This window comes from Macaca fascicularis, chromosome 3 (genome assembly GCF_037993035.2).
Source record: "Macaca fascicularis isolate 582-1 chromosome 3, T2T-MFA8v1.1".
Taxonomy (NCBI): domain Eukaryota; kingdom Metazoa; phylum Chordata; class Mammalia; order Primates; family Cercopithecidae; genus Macaca; species Macaca fascicularis.
The window spans coordinates 97,205,635-97,226,250 of record NC_088377.1 but is presented as its reverse complement, the minus strand read 5'-3'; the positions used below and the strand labels follow the sequence as shown (position 1 = coordinate 97,226,250).

The 20,616-nt window shown below is 37.5% G+C and overlaps 2 protein-coding genes across 7 annotated transcripts in view; both read right to left on the bottom strand.

The window, feature by feature from the left end:
- NT5C3A (5'-nucleotidase, cytosolic IIIA) overlaps positions 1–20,616 on the bottom strand; it is a 49,567-nt gene that overhangs the window by 8,301 nt on the left and 20,650 nt on the right. The window contains exons 1-5 of one of the 6 annotated variants that reach the window (XM_065540999.2): positions 18,383–18,421; positions 13,232–13,286; positions 10,908–11,097; positions 4,733–4,831; positions 1,635–1,704 (exon numbers count right to left, since the gene is read on the bottom strand). In XM_065540999.2, the coding sequence (XP_065397071.1) occupies positions 1,635–1,704; positions 4,733–4,831; positions 10,908–10,991 (253 nt within the window). In that variant the 5' untranslated portion in view covers positions 10,992–11,097; positions 13,232–13,286; positions 18,383–18,421. Of the gene's footprint in view, positions 1–1,634; positions 1,705–4,732; positions 4,832–10,907; positions 11,098–13,231; positions 13,287–18,382; positions 18,422–20,616 lie in introns of those variants that run through there. The other 5 variants (XM_074035257.1, XM_065541000.2, XM_005549838.3 and 2 more) reach the window with 5 other exon arrangements.
- On the bottom strand, positions 13,302–13,806 carry LOC135969783 (small ribosomal subunit protein uS14-like). The gene has a single exon (XM_074035262.1). The coding sequence runs from the start codon at positions 13,674–13,676 to the stop codon at positions 13,434–13,436; it is 243 nt and encodes an 80-aa protein (XP_073891363.1). The 5' UTR covers positions 13,677–13,806; the 3' UTR covers positions 13,302–13,433.

Here is a 20,616-nt window from a genome sequence, read left to right as displayed (position 1 = left end):
GAAACACATATGGGAAATACATTTTTTTCTTAATAAAAAGATAATAAATGCTTAATGTAAACACCTGGAAAATCTAGACCACTGTAAAGAAGAAAACAAAAACTGAATGGTAAAAAGTTTTACCATTCAATAGTAAGTAGTGAACAATATTTTAGTATATTTCCTTTCAGTCTTAAGATTTCATGTATATCAATTAGATAAGAGATGATACTAAATCTGTAATTTTGAATTTTCTTTTTCATTTCACATTGTAGTCTGCATTTTTCCATGTAATTAAAATTTCTGGTATGTGAGCAGAAAATAATTTATATCATTTCTGCAGCATTAACCTTTTTAGGTTGCTTCCAAGCATCTGCTATTAGTAATAATTTTATGTTGAGCTGAGTCACCATTATTTTTGTGAATAAAGCTTTTTTAAAAACTGCATTTGGGATTACTTACAAATTCTCTAAAGAGGAATTAATAGGGCAAAGGATATAAATATTTTTAGTGTCTTTTTTTTTTTTTTTTTTTCCGAGATAAGGTCTTGTTTTGTCATCCAGGTTGGAGTGCAGTGGTGTGATTACGGCTCACTACAGACTCGCCCTCCCAGGCTCAAGGATCCTCTCAGCCTCCCAAGTGAGTATCTGGGACCACAGGCACGCCACAATGCCCAGCTGATTTTTTATTTTTTTGTAAGAAAAGGTCTTATCATTACATTGCTCAGGCTGGTCTCAAACTCCTGGGCTCAAGTGATTATCCCACCTCCACCTCCTAAAGTGCTGGGATTACAGGCGTGAGCCACTGTGCCTGGTGATTTTTAGCATTATTTTAAATACAAATTATCAAAATAATTTTTTTTTCTTTCTTTCTTTTTTTTTTTTTTCAAGATGAAGTTTCACTCTGTTGCACAGGCTGGAGTGCAGTGGTGTAATCTTGGCTCACTGCAACCTCCACCTCCCGGGTTCAAGAGATTCTCTTGCCTCAGCCTCTTGAGTAGCTGGGATTACAGGTGCCTGCCACCACGCCCAGCTAATTTTTATATTTTTACTAGAGACAGGGATTCATCATTTTGGCCACGCTGGTCTCGAACTCCTGACTGCAAATGATCTGCCCACCTCAGCCTCCCAAAATGTTGAGATTACAGCCATAAGCCACCGTACCCGGCCCCAGAATAATTTTTCAATTTACACATGTACTAAAAACAAATGAGAGAGTTCATTTCACCGTTTTCCTGTCAGGTTGAAGAGTGTTATTTTAAAAACTCACAGCCAAGTTGGAAAACAAAAAAGATATTAAAATTTGGTAAAATTCCTAGAAAACAGAGTATTTGATAAATGCCGCTTCTTCAGGTTAACCCAAAGTTTACAACCTATTTAAATATTTCTTGAATAATGAATAGACCATATTTGGCAAGAAATATTTCAGGAGTCTCCGATTCCCTTTGCTACCAAAACCATACATGAAAATAGCCATTTATATAATACAGGGAAAAAAAACCCTCAAAAATATAATAAGAAAAAGCAGGTCTCCTCACTGTCAATGTCCATAAATAATTTTAAACACCCAGTTATCTCACAGGTAATATAGATAAAGAGGATCTTAAAATAATGATGACATGCTTTTGTGAATTTGTTTACAAATACCACACTTACTATGACATGTTGGGCATCTTTTCCCTTTGTATGAAAATCTACTGAGTGTCATATCAAAGTCTGTTATTATCTGTAAGAAAAGAGTGAAAGGCATTATTGTAAACACAGCCCACATGGCCAGAATTTCTCTGTGCTACCCAAACACATACTTCATGCTTTCCTAGATGCATAGGACTGTGTTCAGTCTCTGGTCCACACTGTTAAGTTATTTTCTTTACACTGAATCTTCTCATGTGGTTCATTTATAAAGTCCTGGGAATAATCTTAACTACAAGGTGCTACCTTGAGTGCCCTAGCACTGTCGCCAAATAAGTCTGAGTAGTAATGCAGCCATAAAAAACAAAGAGATGCTGTCAGTTGCAGCAACATGGGCGAGCCTGGAGGTCATTATCTTACGTGAAATAAGCTAGGCACAGAAAGACAAATATTACGTATTCTTATTCATATGTGAAAACTAAAAAATTTGATCTCATGGAGGCAGAGAGTAGAAAGATGGTTACCAGAGGCTGGGAAAGGTGGGAGGGATGGGGAGATAAAGAACAGTTGATGAATGGTTACGAAAATACTGTTAGAAGATGGCCGAGCGCAGTGGCTCAAGCCTGTAATCCCAGCACTTTGGGAGGCCGAGACGGGCGGATCACAAGGTCAGGAGATTGAGAGCATCCTGGCTAACACGGTGAAACCCCGTCTCTACTAAAAAAATACAAAAAACTAGCCAGGCGAGGTGGCGGGCGCCTGTAGTCCCAGCTACTCGGGAGGCTGAGGCAGGAGAATGGTCTAAACCCGGGAGGCGGAGCTTGCAGTGAGCTGAGATCCGGCCACTGCACTCCAGCCTGGGCGACAGAGCGAGACTCCATCTCAAAAAAAAAAAAAAAAAAAAAAAAAAGAAAGAAAATACTGTTAGAAGGAATAAGTTCTACTGTTTACACAGTAGAATGACTATAGTAAACAGTATTTTATTGTATATTTCAAAATAGCTAGAAGAAAAGGTTTAGAATGTTCCCCAAAAAAGAATATTAGAAATGGCAGATATCCTAATTACCTGATTTGATTATTACACATTTTATATACATTTGAAAACATCACATGTACCCCATATATATATACAGTTATTATGTATCAACTTTAAAAATTGAAAAAATCCAGCTGGGCGTGGTGGCTCATGCCTGTAATCCCAACACTTTGGGAGGCCAAGGTGGGGAGATCATTTGAGGTCAGGAGTTCGAGACCAGCCTGGCCAACATGGTAAAACCCTGTCTCTACTAAAAATACAAAAATAGCCAGGTGTGGTGCATGTGCCTGTAATCCCACCTACTGAGGAAGCTGAGGCAGGAGAATCGCTTGAACCTGGGAGGCATAGGTTGCAGTGAGCTAACTAAGATCATGCCACTCTACTCCAACCTGGGTGACAGAGTTAAGACTCCATCTCGAAAAAATAAAATAACATAAATAAAAATAAAAATTTGAAAACATCTGATTAATTGGTATGGGAATTTGCAATTGCAGGTGATATGGTTACTCTTCTCACTAGAGATTTTCAACAAACTTGGTCAATGCACAAATATGCAGTGGAAGCAATTCAACTATACGAAGCTCTCAGTTACTGATACTGTTACATGCTGGATTTAACTTGCTTATTTAAGGTAAACTATACCAATGAATGAATGCACATTGAAATAGCTGGCCAGCTCTTGAAACTTAGGAGACTGCGTTAAATATTATTTTTCAGAAATGTTTTAAAAAAGCAGTATTTTTTTTTTTACAGAATATCCAGATTGTTGATTTAATTTACATGTAACACATTCCTTTAAAACAGAGAAAACTTCTTAAAAACTCAACTATCCCCTTAATAAAGTTACATCTTAATTTGAACTACTATGATTAAAACATGAAAGAGCAACTTAAAACTATACCCTTTTAAATATTATCCTTAAAATGGTTTAATGCTTATACACAGCATGAGTTAGCTTAGTACTGAAGACTAATAAAAACTTAAGAGTATTTCATGGTTATTAATTTTTGTTTTTCCAATAGGGTATTCTGTCTATTTTAGAAAAACTCAAGATATATATTTTCTGGATTTTATATTCCTAAAGGATAGGCAAAAACTGTCTACCTAAACTTGCTGTACTCAGATTTTATCAAACAGGAGATGAATGAGTCTGCTTTAACATCAAAAATAAAATAAGGCTGGGCCATGACGGCTCACGCCTGTAATCCCAGCACTTTGGGAGGCTGAGGCGGATGGATCACTTGAGGCCAGGAGTTTGAGACCAGCCTGGCCAATGTGGCAAAACCCTGTCTCTACTAAAAATGTAAAAATTAGCTGGGCGCGGTGGCAGGCACCTATAATCCCAGCTGCTCTGGAGGTTGAGGTGGGAGAATTGGTTGAACCGGGAGGCAGAGGTTGCAGTGAGCTGAGATTGTGTCACTGCACTCCAGCCTGAGCAACAGAGCAATACTCAGTCTCAAAAACCAAAAAAAAATTAGCTGGGTGTGGTAGCTGGCACCTGTAATCCCAGCTGCTCAGGAGGCTGAGGTATGAGATTGCTTGAACCCGGGAGGAGCTGTGAGCCACGATCGCGCCACTGTACTCCAGCCTGGGCAACAGAGTGAGACTCCATCTCAAAAGAAGAAGAAGAAGAAAAAGAAGCCTTTATTATTAAGCTTTTATTTTATTTTTGGAGTGCAGTGGCATGATCTCAGCTCACTGCAACCTCCGTCTCCTGGGGTTAAGTGATTCGCCTGCCTCAGCCTCCCAAGTAGCTGGGATTACAGGCATGCGCCACCAGGCTTGGCTACTTTTTGTACTTTTAGTATAGACAGAGTTTCACCATGTTGGCCAGGCTGCTCTCAAACTCCAGACCTCAGCCTCGTCCACCCGCCTCGGCCTCCTAAAGTGCTGGGATTACAGGTGTGAGCCACTGTGCCTGGTCATTTTTTTTTTTTTTTTTAAACAGAGATGGGGTCTCACTATGTTGCCCAGGCTGGTCTCAAACTCTTGGGCTCAAATGATCCTCCTGCTTCAGTCTCCCAAAGTGCTGGGATTACAGGCATGAGCCACCACACACAGCCAAGGCTTCTTGATGATTATTCACCTGAAGTTTGGCAGCTCCTCCTTTGATAAGACCACAGATAATTTCTTCTACTCTTGTAGGGTTCTTGATTCGAACTGAACTTTTCTGGAATTCTGGCATCTAAAGAGTAAAAGAAAATTAATTAGTTTTCATTCTTCTTTCCTCAGGTTCCTTTGATACCAACCAGAAGCTTGTCTTATTTAAAGACATAAAAATGTTAAGGCATTATTTTTAAAAAGCAAGCCACCACATCAAATTACCATTTATTTTTCTTATTACTACTCTTTTAGACATGCTGTCTTGTTTTGTCACCCAGGCTGAAGTGCAGTGGCACAATCCTAGCTCACTGTAGCCTCAAACTCCTGGGCTCAAATGCTCCTCCCATCTCAGCCTCCTGAGTAGGTAGAAGGCATGCGCCATCATACCCAGCTAATTTTTAAAATTTTCTGTAGAGGTGAGTGAGGTCTTGCTATGTTGCTCAGGCTGATCTTGAACTCCTGGCCTCAAGCAATCCTCCCATCTTGGCCTTCCAAAGTCCTGGGATTAAAAGTGTGGGACACCAAGCCCAGCTCCCACATTACCATTTATACACACAGAAATACTTAAAATGTATCAGTATTTTCTAGCTACAGAGTAAGACAAAACTACATTTGTGATTCAATTACATTATCAGAGAGTATATCTTTTTCTAATTATAAAAGCTATGCATGCTTACCACAGAAATAACAGTAAAAATATAAAAAAGACAATAAAAACTGCCTGGAGTTCAACTACTTGAAGATAAACAAGTAACATTTAAATTTATTTTCTATTAGTTTCATTTTTGTGATTTTTCTATTAGTTTCATTTCTGGGTTGTGATGCAATCCAGTCAGAGCCCAGAAATCATATTTTAACCATGAATACCCCAACAGCTACCCCGCGATTGATGTAATTTTTCTAAAAATCTTAAGATGACCCCCCATTAAGCCTCCATTTTATATAATACAATAAGTAAACTTCCACCCTAATACTAATATAATACCTTGAGAATATCCCTCTGAAACATGCAGATAGATGTACATAGTTTTAGCTCATCCTCATTATATACTTTTGCATCTGGCTTTTACAAATACATACATACATTTAGCTTGCCTACATATTTATATTTTAAAATGTTCCTGAGCAGAAAGGAAGCAATTATCATGATTATTCCCCCAAAAGTTTGTCTTTGTATAATTAAAATATATTTAAAATATTTAAAAATTGAAAAGCTGCTTCAAGATCTTTGCTCTTTTTATTGTACTATTTCCCAAATAATATACTGTTCTTGGCACATATTTTACAATAGATTTATTTCAAATTGAGATAACTGCCAAAAAGTATTGTGCCAGGCACAGTGGCACATGCCTATAATCCCAGCTACTTGGAAGCTGAGGTAGGATCATTGGAGCCCAGGAGTTTGAGACCAGCCTGGGCAACATAGCAAGATCCATCTAAAACAATGGATGTAGTAGGCTGCTACTACAGAGTTATGAAGACTTTAGGGTTGCTCAACAATTTAATCTTAAGTATTATTTCTTGTTACTAGCTACTTTATCACAAATAGAATGAAACTGATTAAAGGAAAAATCAGTACAAGCTCTTACAGCACACGTACAATACAACAAGGAGGAGAAAATTATGCCTCATTTTATAGTCAGTTATACAGTATAGGCAGTAATAGTACCTCAAATTCAGGCTCTATACTGGTTTGTATTGGATAATCTTTATTTATATGTTTTTATTCTGGCTATGTTATTGGTAATATTAACATAGTTCATGTGTGTCATGGACATGGTTATAAAAATTCCCTGGACCTTCTATCTTTGCTACGAGAGAATCTGACCAGGTAAATCTATCAGATGCTGTGTTGTTCCTACATAATGTGCAAGAGTAGAAAAATCAGAAAAAGGCTAGCCTGTCTCCCAAAGACTGGAAGATGATAATGAAAGTGTAGAGGAAAGAGGCCGGGCACGGTGGCTCATGCCTGTAATCCCAGCACTTTGGGAGGTTGGGGCGGGCGGATCACGAGGTCAGGAGATCAAGACCATCCTGGCTACCATGGTGAAACCCCGTCTCTACTAAAAATACAAAAAATTAGCTGGGCGTGGTGGCGGGTGCCTGTAGTCCCAGCTACTTGGGAAGCTGCGGCAGGAGAATGGTGTAAACCCGGGAGGCGGAGCTTGAAAAAAATAAAGAAAGTGTAGAGAAAAGAGAAGTGCTAACATTAAAATTTTCTCCTTGGATGAAAGATCTACCACCTACAATACACTTAATTTTAAAAAGCCATATTTAAGTAGGATGACCTGCAATGCAAGTAAACTTGATGTAGTAATCCTTTTAACTTAACTGAATGAGTTTCAATAGATTAAAGGTTATGTATTTTATAGTGATTTTTCAATAGAAGGAGAGGCAGATAGGCACTAGTTCCTACATTCTTTTTTTTCATACATTAACCCATTCACTCACCTAATATCTACCATGTGTCTACTTTGTGCCACACACTCTTGCTAGATGCTAGGGATATGATGATGAGTAGTATTTACTCTGCTTTTCTGCTGAGTTTTAGGGATGACTGCTGTTTTGGAATATCACTTCTGTAATTCCCTTAAAATACCTCAGCTAATAAGTTTATCTCTTGACAACTAATTTCTGTTCTTACTTCAGCCTTAACTGGCAGATGCACAGCAATCAGCATATGTTTGATTCAATAACCAATCCATTATGGTGAAAGCAACACAGGATATAGATCATAGACTATTTTTTCACCAAAAAAATTAAATATTCGATTTCAGTGTACCCATACTAAGACATCTTGCCTCAGACAAATGACAGCTTCAAATTTTTGATAACGGATAGGAGAATCACACCAAGACCACTTTGAAGAAGGCTGGTTTCTGCTACACTGACAAATGTAAGATTGGTTTATTTTATTTTTATAGAGATAAGGTCTTGCTATGTTGCCCAGGCTGGCCTCGAACTCCTGGGCTCAAGCAATCTCCCCGCTTCAGCCTCCCAAAATGCTGGGATTACAGGTGTGAGCCACCACGCCCGGCTAATACTGGTTTACTATAAATCACAATGGACGAAAGAGAACTGGTAGCTAAAGGCACTGGTGGCTGGCTCCTGTACAACATACAACCATTAATTTTCAGATAAATAAGTAGTGAATACACAAATGGCACGGAGTAAAATAATGATGAAATAGGTATAAGAAATATAAAAATGACCATTCTATCTGTCTTGGATTATGTAGTATACTATACTCCTCTCCTGCAATACACAATCAATGTCACTGATCTGTATGAGAAATACTTCACAAGAACTTGAGATATTGGGTATTTTACTCAAATACTTTATAATATAGCCTAAGAAAGATAATCAAAGACTCCTGTATGGAATATGTCAAAGAGTATCATAATATAAGCACATTGTAGAAGTATGATGAAATACATCACATACTTTTTGTTGTTGTTGAACACACCCCAACTGTTGCATGAGATCACATACTTTTGTTACCTCCACAAAGTCCTTCTGTCTATATCCCTCTTAGAAAAACACAGACATGGTTTGGTGGCACATAAATAATGATACTTCAAATTTGAAGGGCAAATTATTTTGAATTGTCTGAAAAATTTTCAATGTGATTATAATTTTATGAAAAATAAATAAGAAGCTAAAAATTTCCATCATTTGTGATGAAAAGAGAACAAATTCATTTTATAGTAAAGCCACAGTGTAAAATATTAGGGAGGGAGAAATGCCTTCCTGAAAAGAATCAGGGTATGTTGGTTGATTGATGCCAAATCTGAATCAACACCAAAAATGATTAAGAAAGACCTAAAACACATTTATTTTGACCAATATAAAGATGAAATGGATTTCAAAGTTATGCCATTTTTATCCACAACTCAATTGCAATATTAGATTATTTGATATGATCTTGTAGATACACTGGAACAAGATAAAAATGAGAAGCTCCAAGGTACAGTTGCCAAATTTTGGGTGTGGCTTGGTATCATCAATCCAATGATAATGTTCCAGACTAGGGATAATCCTAATTTCTGGGATGAGATTATGAAAACTTCAAAGTTTAATTCTGTTTGAACTAGACTTCAAATTATATTAAATTTTGATTAAAAAAGAAAACATGGCCAGGCATGGTGGCTCATGCCTATAATCCCAGCACTTCAGGAGGCCGAGGTGGGAGGACCACTTGAGCTCAGCAGTTCGAGACCAGGCTGGACAACATGGCGAAACCCCATCTCTACAAACAATACAAAAATTAGCCAGGCATGGTGGTGCACATCTGTAGTCCCAGATACTTGGAGGCTAAGGTGGGAGGATTGCCTGAGCCTGGGAGGCAGAGGTTGCAGTGAGCCGACATCATGCCACTGCACTCCAGCCTGGGTGACACAGTGAGACCTTGTCTCAAAAAACAAATAAATAAATGAAAAAAAATTCATATTTTAACCAAGACTAAAAAAATTACTTGTACTTTTAATTTACAAATATATATGTTAATCTATATGAGTTTCATTTATTTATTATTTTTAAAATTTGTTTGGCTGGGCACAGTGGCTGATGCCTGGAATCCCAGCACTTTGGGAGGCCAAGGCCAGCGGATCACCTAAGGTCAGGAGTTTGAGACCAGCCTGGCCAACATAGTGAAACCCTCTCTCTATTAAAAATACAAAAATTAGCCGGGCATGGTAGCACACGCCTGTAATCCCAGTTACTTTGGAGGCTGAGACAGGAGAATTGCTTGAACCCGGGAGGCGGAGGTTGCAGTGAGCCGAGATGGCACCACTGCACTCTAGCCCGGGTGACAGAGCGAGACTCTGTCTCAAAAACAAACAAAAAAAGGCCGGGCACGGTGGCTCATGCCTGTAATACCAGCACTTTGGGGGGCCAAGGCAGGCATATCACCAGAGGTCAGGAGTTCGAGATCAGCCTGGGTAACAGGGTGAAACCCTGTCTCTACTAAATATACAAAATTAGCACCACACACCTGTAATTCCTATTACTTGGGAGGCTGAGGCAGGAGAACTGCTTGAACCTGGGAGGTGGAGGCTGCAGTGAGCCAGGATTTTGCCACTGCACTCCAAGCCTGGGTGACAGAGTGAGACTCAGTCTCCCAAAAAAAAAAAAAAAAAAAAAAATTTACTTTTTTATTTTTATTTTTTGAGGCAGGGTCTCGCTCTGTCACCCAGGCTGGAGTGCAGTGGCGTGATCTTGCCTCACTGCAACTTTCAACTCCTGGGCTCAGGCGATCCCCCCACCTCAGCCTCTCAAGTAACTGGGACTATAGGGGCTCACCACTACTCTTGGCTAATTTTTGCATTTTTTTTGTAGAAAGAGGGTTTTGAAGTGTTGCCCAGGCTGGTCTTGAACTCCTGGGCTCAAGCAATCTGCCTGCCTCAGCATCCCAAAGTGTTGGGATTACAGGCATCAGCCACTGCACCTGACCTATTTAAAATTTTTTTTTGAGACAAGGTCTCACTCTGTCAACCAGGCCGGAGTGCAGTGGCGTGATCACAGCTCACTGCAGCCTTCACATTCTGGGCTCAATAGATCCTCCCACTTTAGCCTCCAGAGTAGCTGGGACTACGGTCACCTGCCACTATGCCCAGCTAATTTTTCAATTTTTGTAGAGACAGGTCTCACTATGTTGCCCAGGCTGGTCTCAAACTCCTGAGCTCAAGTGATCCTCTCACCTTGGCCTCCCAAAGTGCAGGGATTACAGGCATGAGCCATAGCACCCAGCCTCAGTGAATTTTAAATTACCTTAGTATTATCCTACATTTTTCTGGAAATAGCCCACATAAAAATTAGTTTGAATCACTTAAGAAATTTCAGTCAGATGTTTTCAGAGAAATATTCTTTCTTGGTTTTCCACTGTTTATATTTGGTAGCAACAAAAGACTTCATTACTGCAGTGGTACAAAGAAGTAGGCACTACAGTTTTTATCCAACTACACAGAAAGTATAGATTTAAAGCCACCTCTTCAAACTGGTACATTTGCCCATACACATAGATCATTCTCTGATTTTTTTGGAAGATTATGCACTACTAAATTTTAGTAATAGTGATTTCCCTTGCCTATTATATATTCAGTCTGTTTCCACATTAAGATAGTGTAGGCAGGAGGGAGGGATGGCATTGGGAGTTATACCTGAGGTAAATGACGAGTTGATGGGTGCAGCACACCAACATGGCACATGTATACATATGTAACAAACTTGCACGTTGTGCACATGTACCCTGGAACTTAAAGTATATATATATATAAAAAAAGATAGTGTAGGCCAAATTCTTTCATTCCTTCACCACATATTAAGTATACAACAGTGTGTGAAGCCGCTCTGTAAGAGAAACATAAAATATAAATCTTACACTCAAGGTGCATATTCTGTAATGTGGATTATAAAATAGAAACCCAAATAATTAATACATTGCCAAGATGTCCCGATAAAATGTAAGAGGAATAGAAGAGACAGAGATTTCTTCTTCTGGGGTCAAAGGAGTAAGAGCCAACAGAGGTAGGCTCTGGAAGAGAAACAGGACTTAGATATGCTGAGATTAGGGAGTAATCAAAGTGCAGGGTCTAATGTGGGAAAAAGAGAAATAGCTCTGTTTGTCTAGAACATAAGTGTACACAGAGAAATGTGCATGTAAAAAGTGTGGACAGAGAGATCTGAATCCTGTTCATGAAAAGTGAAGAATAACATGCTATATAAAGTTGTCAATATTAAAGACGTATCAATATTTTTAGGAAAGCAAACCCAAGGTAAAAACTGTGTAAATTAATGCAATAATAGTTAAAAAAAAATCTTTTGCCTTATTTTCCTTCAACAGTCTGAACAACTGTGGGGTGAATACACTGCTACTTGCCTCTACAGACACCTTCTAGAGGGCTCTAGGACCCAAGTAACAACATTATACAAAGAGGATTAACATTGTTTATATGTCAGGGAATTCCTATACTGCTTGTGTTCATATAAGATAAAAAAAAGTCAACCCAAACAAGAAAATAAGTTTTAGACTGGTTTAATTCTATGTATCAAAAAGATATGCTCAATTCCAATGAATCAAGTGCCAATCATTCAATGGATGCAAAGAGCTGCTATTAGGTTGAACCACATAAAACTGGCAATATTGGACTATATTTGACATATAAAAACAACAATTGCATGTGCTTCAATCTAAGAGCAATAATGAAACTGACTATGACTTAATTACCATTTTGAGTCAACTTTCACCTTTGATCCTACACTGGTTGAGGGAAAGATGAACAAGAGATTTATTAAGTGTGACCAAGTGCTGCTTGCTTGCTGTGTCACGCTCTAGTTTATAGGCCAGAAAAAAGCTAGACAGAAAGAGAAAGCTGAAAAAATAAATGGAACAGAAGAGGAGGCACAACAATAAAAAGAACACAAAGAGAAAACAAGAGATCATAGGGCAGTTGTTCCCTTCAAAAGAAAGGATTTTAAAAAATTGTTGTTTTTAAGATTTTATCACTGTGAATATGGAGAACAGATGTAATTTCTTTTCACATATGCAAATAAATATGCCAGTTATACAGTTAAAACACTAACATAATAGATTAATATTTAATGAATGCTTAATCTGCGGTTATTAGAAACTTTATATACGTTTTCATTAAGTATGAATAATAACGCACAGTTGGTGGTTTCACACCCATTTCTTAAAGGTAAGATTACTGCTCTCATTCAGGGCTATAGAAACTAATAAGGAGTAAGACTTTTTTTTTTTTTGAGATGGAATCTTGCTCTGTCGCCCAGGCTGGAGTGCAGTGGCACAATCTTGGCTCACTGCAGCCTCCGCCTCCCAGCTTCACACCATTTGCCTGCCTCAGCCTCCCGAGTAGCTGCGACTACAGGAGCATGTTACTAATGTCCGGCTAATTTTTTGTATTTTTAGTAGAGACGGGGTTTCACTGTATTAGCCTGGACGGTCTTGATCTCCCGACCTCGTGATCCGCCCACCTCGGCCTCCCAAAGTGCTGGGATTACAGGCGCCTAGCCAGAATGAGTTAAGATATGAAGCCAGTTCTGACTCCAAAGCCTGTACATTTCCTATCTCATCCTAATATATATAATGCAACTCTATTGTCATGCAAGTAGTATTTAAAAAATTTCTGAATGCTTGTCATTTAAATTAGGAAGCCTACAATAATGTATTTCACATTGTTTGATTTAAGTGTGCTATTGCTGAGCAAAGAAAATTTAGCATAAAAAGGAATGGGTAAACATTTTATATTCTGAGAAGCATAATAATGTGCATTAGATTTCAAGCAAAAACATTTTAAAGATAATTTGAAATTCAATTCAATAAGTATTTGAGGTTTATTTTGTGATGCACTGCGAAGAAGAGTTGTATAAAATTTCAGTCCCATAATTATCTGGTTAGAGACAGAGGTAAAAGTGGTGAAGATTTACCATTAATAAATGGAACTGGAAATAGGCAAATACCCACCATTTTGACATGTACAGCAGACTCTTGATTAGTCATTTCTTGGTTATCCAATCTTCTGGATTTTCCCAGGTGATGTCACAGCAAAAGAGAAAAAAAAAAGTACACGTGACATACATAAATTTCAGGTTCTTCCTGTTATGCTAATAATATACTAAGGTGGTATTTTCGGTATGACTTATTTTGTTTTTTAAAAATGTTTATTTTATGTACAAAGAACTAATATGGTTTCTTTCATTGGGTGGATGCCCTGGATACTCCATTCAAGGAAGATTACTTGGTCCAACTCAATGAAACCTATGTCCTTCATGTACTGACGGAAACACTGACGGCACATATTGAGGCTGGGTTTCCGGATCAGACTATGCTGGTTTGGGCAGATGTGAGAAGAGCGAGAACCCTGGCCCAACTTCTGTAGGTGGCTCCAGTAAGGCTGCTGGTGACCCATCTTGCTTTCGGGAGTGCAATGAGGCAAAAGGCTTTGTTATGATTTAACATAGCCTATATTTGACATATAAAGCATTTTTTTTTTCTAAGAAGCTCAGCAAGGGTTTTACTCTATCCAGCATAGTTTTGGATTAAACATTTTGTATGGAGAATCTGAAGCTCTCCTACAAGAACTTATATGGTATTAAGCAAATTGAATAAACTGAAAATGGAGTACATATTTGCAAAGAGCACTTTATTGCAAGAATATTTTATCAACACTTTCTCTACATGTAAGGATGAAGTTTGTGGGAAAATTATGCATTGCTACTACTGAATCAATATAGGAATATACAGACAGAACAAAGTAAGGGAAGACATAACACAAAAGTCTAATTTTTCCTTCAATTTTCCTATATTAAAATCTTTAATTTTTTTTGTTTTTGAGATGGAGTCTTGCTCTGTTGCCAGGCTGGAGTGCAGTGGCGTGATCTCGGCTCACTGCAACCTCTGACTCCCAGGTTCAAATGATTCTGCTGCCTCAGCCTTCCAAGTAGGTGGGATTACAGGCGCATGCTGCCATGCCCGGCTAATTTTTGCATTTTTAGTAGAGACGGGGTTTCACCATGTTGGCCAGGATGGCCTTGATCTCCTGACCTTGTGATCCGCCTGCCTCAGCCTCCCAAACTGCTGGGATACAGGCGTGAGCCACTGCGCCTGGCCTAAATCTTTAAATTTTAAATATGATATGACTAAGATATGAGCTGCATTTGAATTGTGCATTGTGTCTAGCACAAAATAGGTATGTGACAGTGTTTATTAACTGAATGAACCTTTTAGGCTCTGGGTGAAGTTTAAATATATCTGTTCATCAAACAAAAGGAACCAGTTTTTAAAACATCCTTCATCATTATTCTAAGGTTTTTTGTTGTTGCTGTGTTGGTAGTATAAAACTCAGGGAAAATTACTAATCTATTTTTGTTCCATAATGACTTTACTTTTACTTTATTTCAGATAAGTAAAATTTTATAATTAAAGCACTATTTAAAAATGGCAACTTACTTGAAGGGGAGAAAATATCTGACTTTTTCTTAAACTCTAGTAATGTAAGTTGGACATTAGATCTGTGTTCTTTATAATTAAAAGGTGTCATAGCAGATACATCACATTTTCTCAAATTCTAACATTTGGTCCCTACCCCCTTCCATTTTAAGTCCATGAAATTACAAAATGTCTTTTTCTTCCTCTCTCAGAAAGCCTGCTAGTAAGTTGATAGTCTCATAATTGATGGCATCTTAGAATTAAGTACACATGATTTCCAAATAGTAAGATGATAACTTGCAATTTTTCACATCTGAAAAAGAGTGTATCTGCATATGAGTGTGTGTATATATATCGATATAAAGATGTGTATGTGTATATCTTTATACATATATATACACAGATATATATATACACACACACACATATATATACATACACACATACAGTATATAACTCAGAAAACATTTGATCACCACCCTCAAAATATAATGGTAGTTTGGGGATTAGTAGTCTTTTTTATTATTATTATTATTATACTTTAAGTTCTAGGGTACATGTGCATAACGTGCAGGTTTGTTACATATGTATACTTGTGCCATGTTGGTGTGCTGCACCCATCAACTCACCAGCACCCATCAACGCGTCATTTACATCGGGTATAACTCCCAATGCAATCCCTCCCCCCTCCCCCCGGGATTAGTAGTCTTTAGCTTAGATGATTGTAGTCAAGTTTAAGTAGACCTTCCTTGGTCTAACTTTTTTCTTTCATAGTCATCCAGATTTCTAACAAACAAGGTATTACAGAAGCTGCATGCAAGTCTATTTCTTCATTCATAGCAATCAAAGCCTAATTATTAAATGCTTACAGCTTTTCTTTGATGTTTACTATGTGAAAAGTGGTGTAGATTTCTCAAAGAGCACTATTTAAATAAAACCATCTCATTAGCTTGAAAAAAAGGAAGAGTGTGGAGACTGTGGAAAAGTACTGTAGAATTTATAAAAATACCGCATAATCTGTGAAACATTTGAAAACCTCAAGGGCAAACAATGCACGCAGTGAAGAATTAAACACATTTTAATATCTAGGAATCTAAGATCTTTTTGTTACACATTCAGGTAGTAGAAGCCCTCTCTAGTCTCTATCTCTGAAGTATGGCTCTTTTTGGAACATACATTTTGAGTTTACAGGGGAAAAAAGTCAGTATAAGTTGGTAAAAGAATGATCATCTTTCTCATCATCTCATCAAATAAAAACAAAGAGTGATAAGAAATTTGATGGCCAACTTTAGGACCTTTTTTTTTTTTTTGGTAAGTATACCAGTAATTCATGAATACTATGCAAATTTCAACTGAAGAGCTTTCATTCTTCCCAGTCCTCGCTAGCAATCTGATCAGAATTTATCTTTGTTCAAAGATAATCGCACATAAAGTGATACTGCAGTCCTTACACAAAAATTGCTCTAAGGTCTATATCATTTAAAAAGTGTAAAGACTCAGGTGTAAAATGTCAGCATTCTGGCACTATTCTAAGGAAGACACGGAAAATTAGGGCAGAGTATTTTTAAACCAATAGGCTTGTAAACCTATACCTGGTATATAAAGTTCTGGCTTACTTTGCCAATGGTCATCTGTTGCAGATGCTTCAAGAGAAGAGTTGCTGGAAAAAACACATCAAGTGTAGAAGACGTGTTCAAAAATAGAAAATACTGCCCTTGAACTATGAACTCTCTTCAAAGGAAGTTTTAACATTTTAAGTCTTCAGAGTCTTTAAGTATGAACTGGAAAATGTGGAAACTGGAAAATAATTACTTTGTGTGCTTTTTGTATGAGATTAAGGTCTCTACTATAGCAGAGTTCTTTACAAGGAATATGTAGGACAAGGCTAAAGACTGAAGCAAGAGGTAAGAACTTCACTTAACACAAACTTGACAACTCAAAACTTTATCATGGTATTTCATTCTGACGATAGTTTACAAGTCAATTAATGAAAATTGATTGGTATGTCTACATGAAAAAAATTACCTGATTTAAAGCAAGTCTTAAAGTATCTGAATGCAAACTGATTACTTTTAAAGGTCTACTTGACTCTGTCTTACAGGAAAGTAAAAATGATTAAATTCATGAATATAGCTTTAAAAATTGTGACTGCTTTAATTGTGATACTCGCAGAAACATGTAAACTACATTGATAAGGTAAGAATATTGTGAATGCTAAACTGTGTATTACTTACATAAGAAGAGGCATATATTACTATAATATGGACACAGTATCAGCAACAGTACCAAACATCCATGGTGAATCCATTTTTCCTATACTTCTTCAGTAACCTGTACTATTTGACTATCTTAAGCTTGGGTTTTTTTTTTTTTTTTTTTTTTTTAATGTTTCTTAGGGTGATTAGCACATGCAAAATCAAACTGTAAGTTCATCTTTTCTGTATGGTTGTAATAATTTTGGGGGGCATTTAAATAATTTTCCCTAATTAGATTTTCAACTCACCGGTGGGGAAAAAGAAACACACAAGCTGCAAAGTGAAACTTTCTCGATACAGGCATAAAACAAAAATGAAACTAAATAGCAAAGAGTGGGAGGGGTAGAAGAGGAAAGAGGAAAGGAGGAAAGAGGAAAAAACAGATTTCAAAAGCTAGTTATTTAAAAATGGGCAATTTAAACCAATTTTCCTAAATGGTAAAGCAGCTACGGAGTCAGAATTCTGTAGATATTTATGTAAATAAATAATTTTAGTGTTTAGAATTTATTCCTCTATCCTTCCCACGCTCACTGCCTCTAATATCTAACAATATTTTTTCAAGATAAGTAAACCACATACACAGCACATGGAAACTAAGTAATTTATACTGACAACCCTTAAGGCACTCTGAGTTCTTCTGTCCTTGAATTTGTCCTAGAACAACAGCATAGGTGACAAGCAATACCCAGAGATGCCGGGCTTGGATGCAGGCTGCCAATAAAAACTAAGCAAACTGCTTTAAGAAACGGTCTGCAGCATGATCTAACTTCTCTGACTTAAAGGAAAAAAAAACAAAACTATAAAATGTAGAGAATTAAATTATTTAAATATAACTTAGCCATAATATTCTAGGCTTTTACTATAATATAAATTTTTGAATCTTAATTTTCAATATTTAATTTGTTATAAATCTGTAATCTAACTTTTATCAATTCATAAAACATACCAGTGATAATCCCATTCTATAAAATCCTCGGCAAAGCTCACGTGCACAAAATAAAAATTGATAATCTTTATTACTACCCATAATAAATGTTTCCTAATCCTAGTAACACAAAGCTTGTGGCTGTCAGTAAAACTGAGTCACACAGCGACTGAATGAACAACAAAATTGAATCTTAAGAGTGTTTCCCCTCAACCTGGAAAGAGACTTCTGAAGGTACTTTGTTTTTTCTTGACATCTACATGTAAAACAAGAAGCTCTTAAAATTAGAACATATAAAATGTAATTTCTGAGACCTAAGACTCTTCAAAGTTTTGCACATTCATTTCTTCACAAATTATAAAGAAGTTTCGCATTATACTAAATCATTCTTTTATTTCCTAAGTTTGTATTTTAAAATGCCCAAAATTTCAGTAAGATACAGAATCAAATAAGAATCACATAAAGTTAGACAAGAGAAACTCATTTACATGAACTGTACACACTTACCCTGAAGGTAACCGGACAAGGCACACCAGCAAAAGAAAATTCTTCCTGTCTGAGAAGTACTAATATAGCACAAGGTGCAAATGAGGGCGGTTCCAAAAGCCTTGACTAAGCCCTATGCAAAAACCTTGTGACGCACTGCTGCACAGTACTTTATATATGCTCTTGGTTACAGCCTCGCTAGCTCTGAGCTAGTCACCAGGCAAGCTACATAACATTATCAATTGAAGTTACGTGATGATTAAAGAGAAGGTAAATCTGTACTATTAGAACTGGCAACTGGCTCTGGAAAGAAAAGAGGAACCTCTACACTAACACTTAAAAACATTCCCTTCCTCGTGGTTTGTCAGTGGTTTGTCAGTGCACTTCTGATATGTGAACTTTTCTGTATATTCTATTTTAATACAAAGTTAAAAAGATTAGGTTGCTGCTGCCAGGGCTGGAGGAGGAGGATGGGGAATTATTGCTCAAAGGATAGAGTTTCAGTTTTAGCAGATGAAAAGCGTTCTGGAGTGGACAGTGGTTGTGGTTGCACAGCAGTGTAGATGTACTTAATGCCACCAAATTAAATGCTTAAAAATGGCTTAAATGGTACCATTTATATTATGTATATTTTACCACAATTAAAAAAAAGATTACCTCACTTAAAGTTCATAAACAAAAAGACAAGATATATGCAAATGTGGTCAAAAGACTGTTAATAGGCCGGGCGTGGTGGCTCAAGCCTGTAATCCCAGCACTTTGGGAGGCCGAGACGGGCGGATCACGAGGTCAGGAGATCGAGACCATCCTGGCTAACACGGTGAAACCCCGTCTCTACTAAAAAATACAAAAAACTAGCCGGGCGAGGTGGCGGGCGCCTGTAGTCCCAGCTACTCGGGAGGCTGAGGCAGGAGAATGGCGTAAACCCGGGAGGCGGAGCTTGCAGTGGGCTGAGATCCGGCCACTGCACCCCAGCCTGGGCGACAGAGCAAGACTCTGTCTCAAAAAAAAAAAAAAAAAAAAAGACTGTTAATAGTCTTTAGCAAAGGGCAGTGGGATTTAAAGTAATTTTTATATTTTCCTATACTTTTAATGAGACCAGCCATAAAATCTGAAAATGAAAATTAACTTCTATTTTAAAAAATTTTGGGAAAAAGTTCCTTCCTGTTAGAAATAAGAGCAGTCCAACTGTCGTAAAGAAAATATTTTTATTTTTATTTTTTTAAAGAGAACTAGTCTTGCTTTTAACCTGAGTAGTAGGGTGGCAATATGCTAATACCATGTGTCTGGACCTGATAGATAAGTTATGCCACGGGCTGTGGGAAACTTTATCATTAGGAACATGGCTACGCTACACTTACGTAAATAAATTTTTATTATCGGCTTTCTCTCTACTGCCCTCAGAGAAATCTAGTCTAGGTAATATTTCAGTAATCAAATTTTGTGAAGTATCATTCTCTATTAAAAATAACATGAAAAAAATTTTTAATTGCTGTTAAAATTGGTGTTAAAAAGCTATCCAGGCTGGGTGTGGTGGCTCATGCCTGTAATCCCTGCACTTTCGCAGGCCGAGGCAGGTGGATCACCTGAGGTCAGGAGTTCGAGACCAACCTGGCCAACACGATGAAACTCCATCTCTACTAAAAATACAAAAAATTAGCCAGACCTGGTGGCCGGTGCCTGTAATCCCAGCTACTCGGGGCAGGAGAATCACTTGAACCCGGAAGGCAGAGGTTGCAGTGAGCTGAGATCGTGCCACTGCACTCCAGTCCACGCAACAAGAGCAAAACTCTGTTTCAAAAAAAAACAAACAAAACAAAACACAACAAAAACCCCAAAACCGAAAACCAAAAAACAAAACTATCCAAATCTGTATCTACCAAATGTGAAACCTTTGACACTGCTATCTTATTTTAATAAAATAATAAAATTCATAATGAAACACTCCTCTAAGAGGATAGCCTATTATTTCTAATCAGTAATGAAGACTCAAGGGCCACAAAAGGGTTCCATTTCTAAAATAGTTCTGTATTATATATGAAAATGATGACTTAAATGTCCTTTAATATTACTATAGTTAACAATGGTAAGAATTTGAAATATATCACTTTGAAAGATGATTCACAGATCACTTTCAACAACCAAGAATATTGAAATGGGCCAGGCATGGTGGCTCATGCCTGTAATCCCAGCACTTTGGGAGGCCAAGGCGAGTGGATCACCAGGTCAGGAGATCGAGACCATCCTGGCTAACA

Bases quoted from the DNA above. Each gene is read 5' to 3' on its own strand.
- LOC135969783 (XM_074035262.1), bottom strand. From the start codon at position 13,676: ATGGGTCACCAGCAGCCTTACTGGAGCCACCTACAGAAGTTGGGCCAG.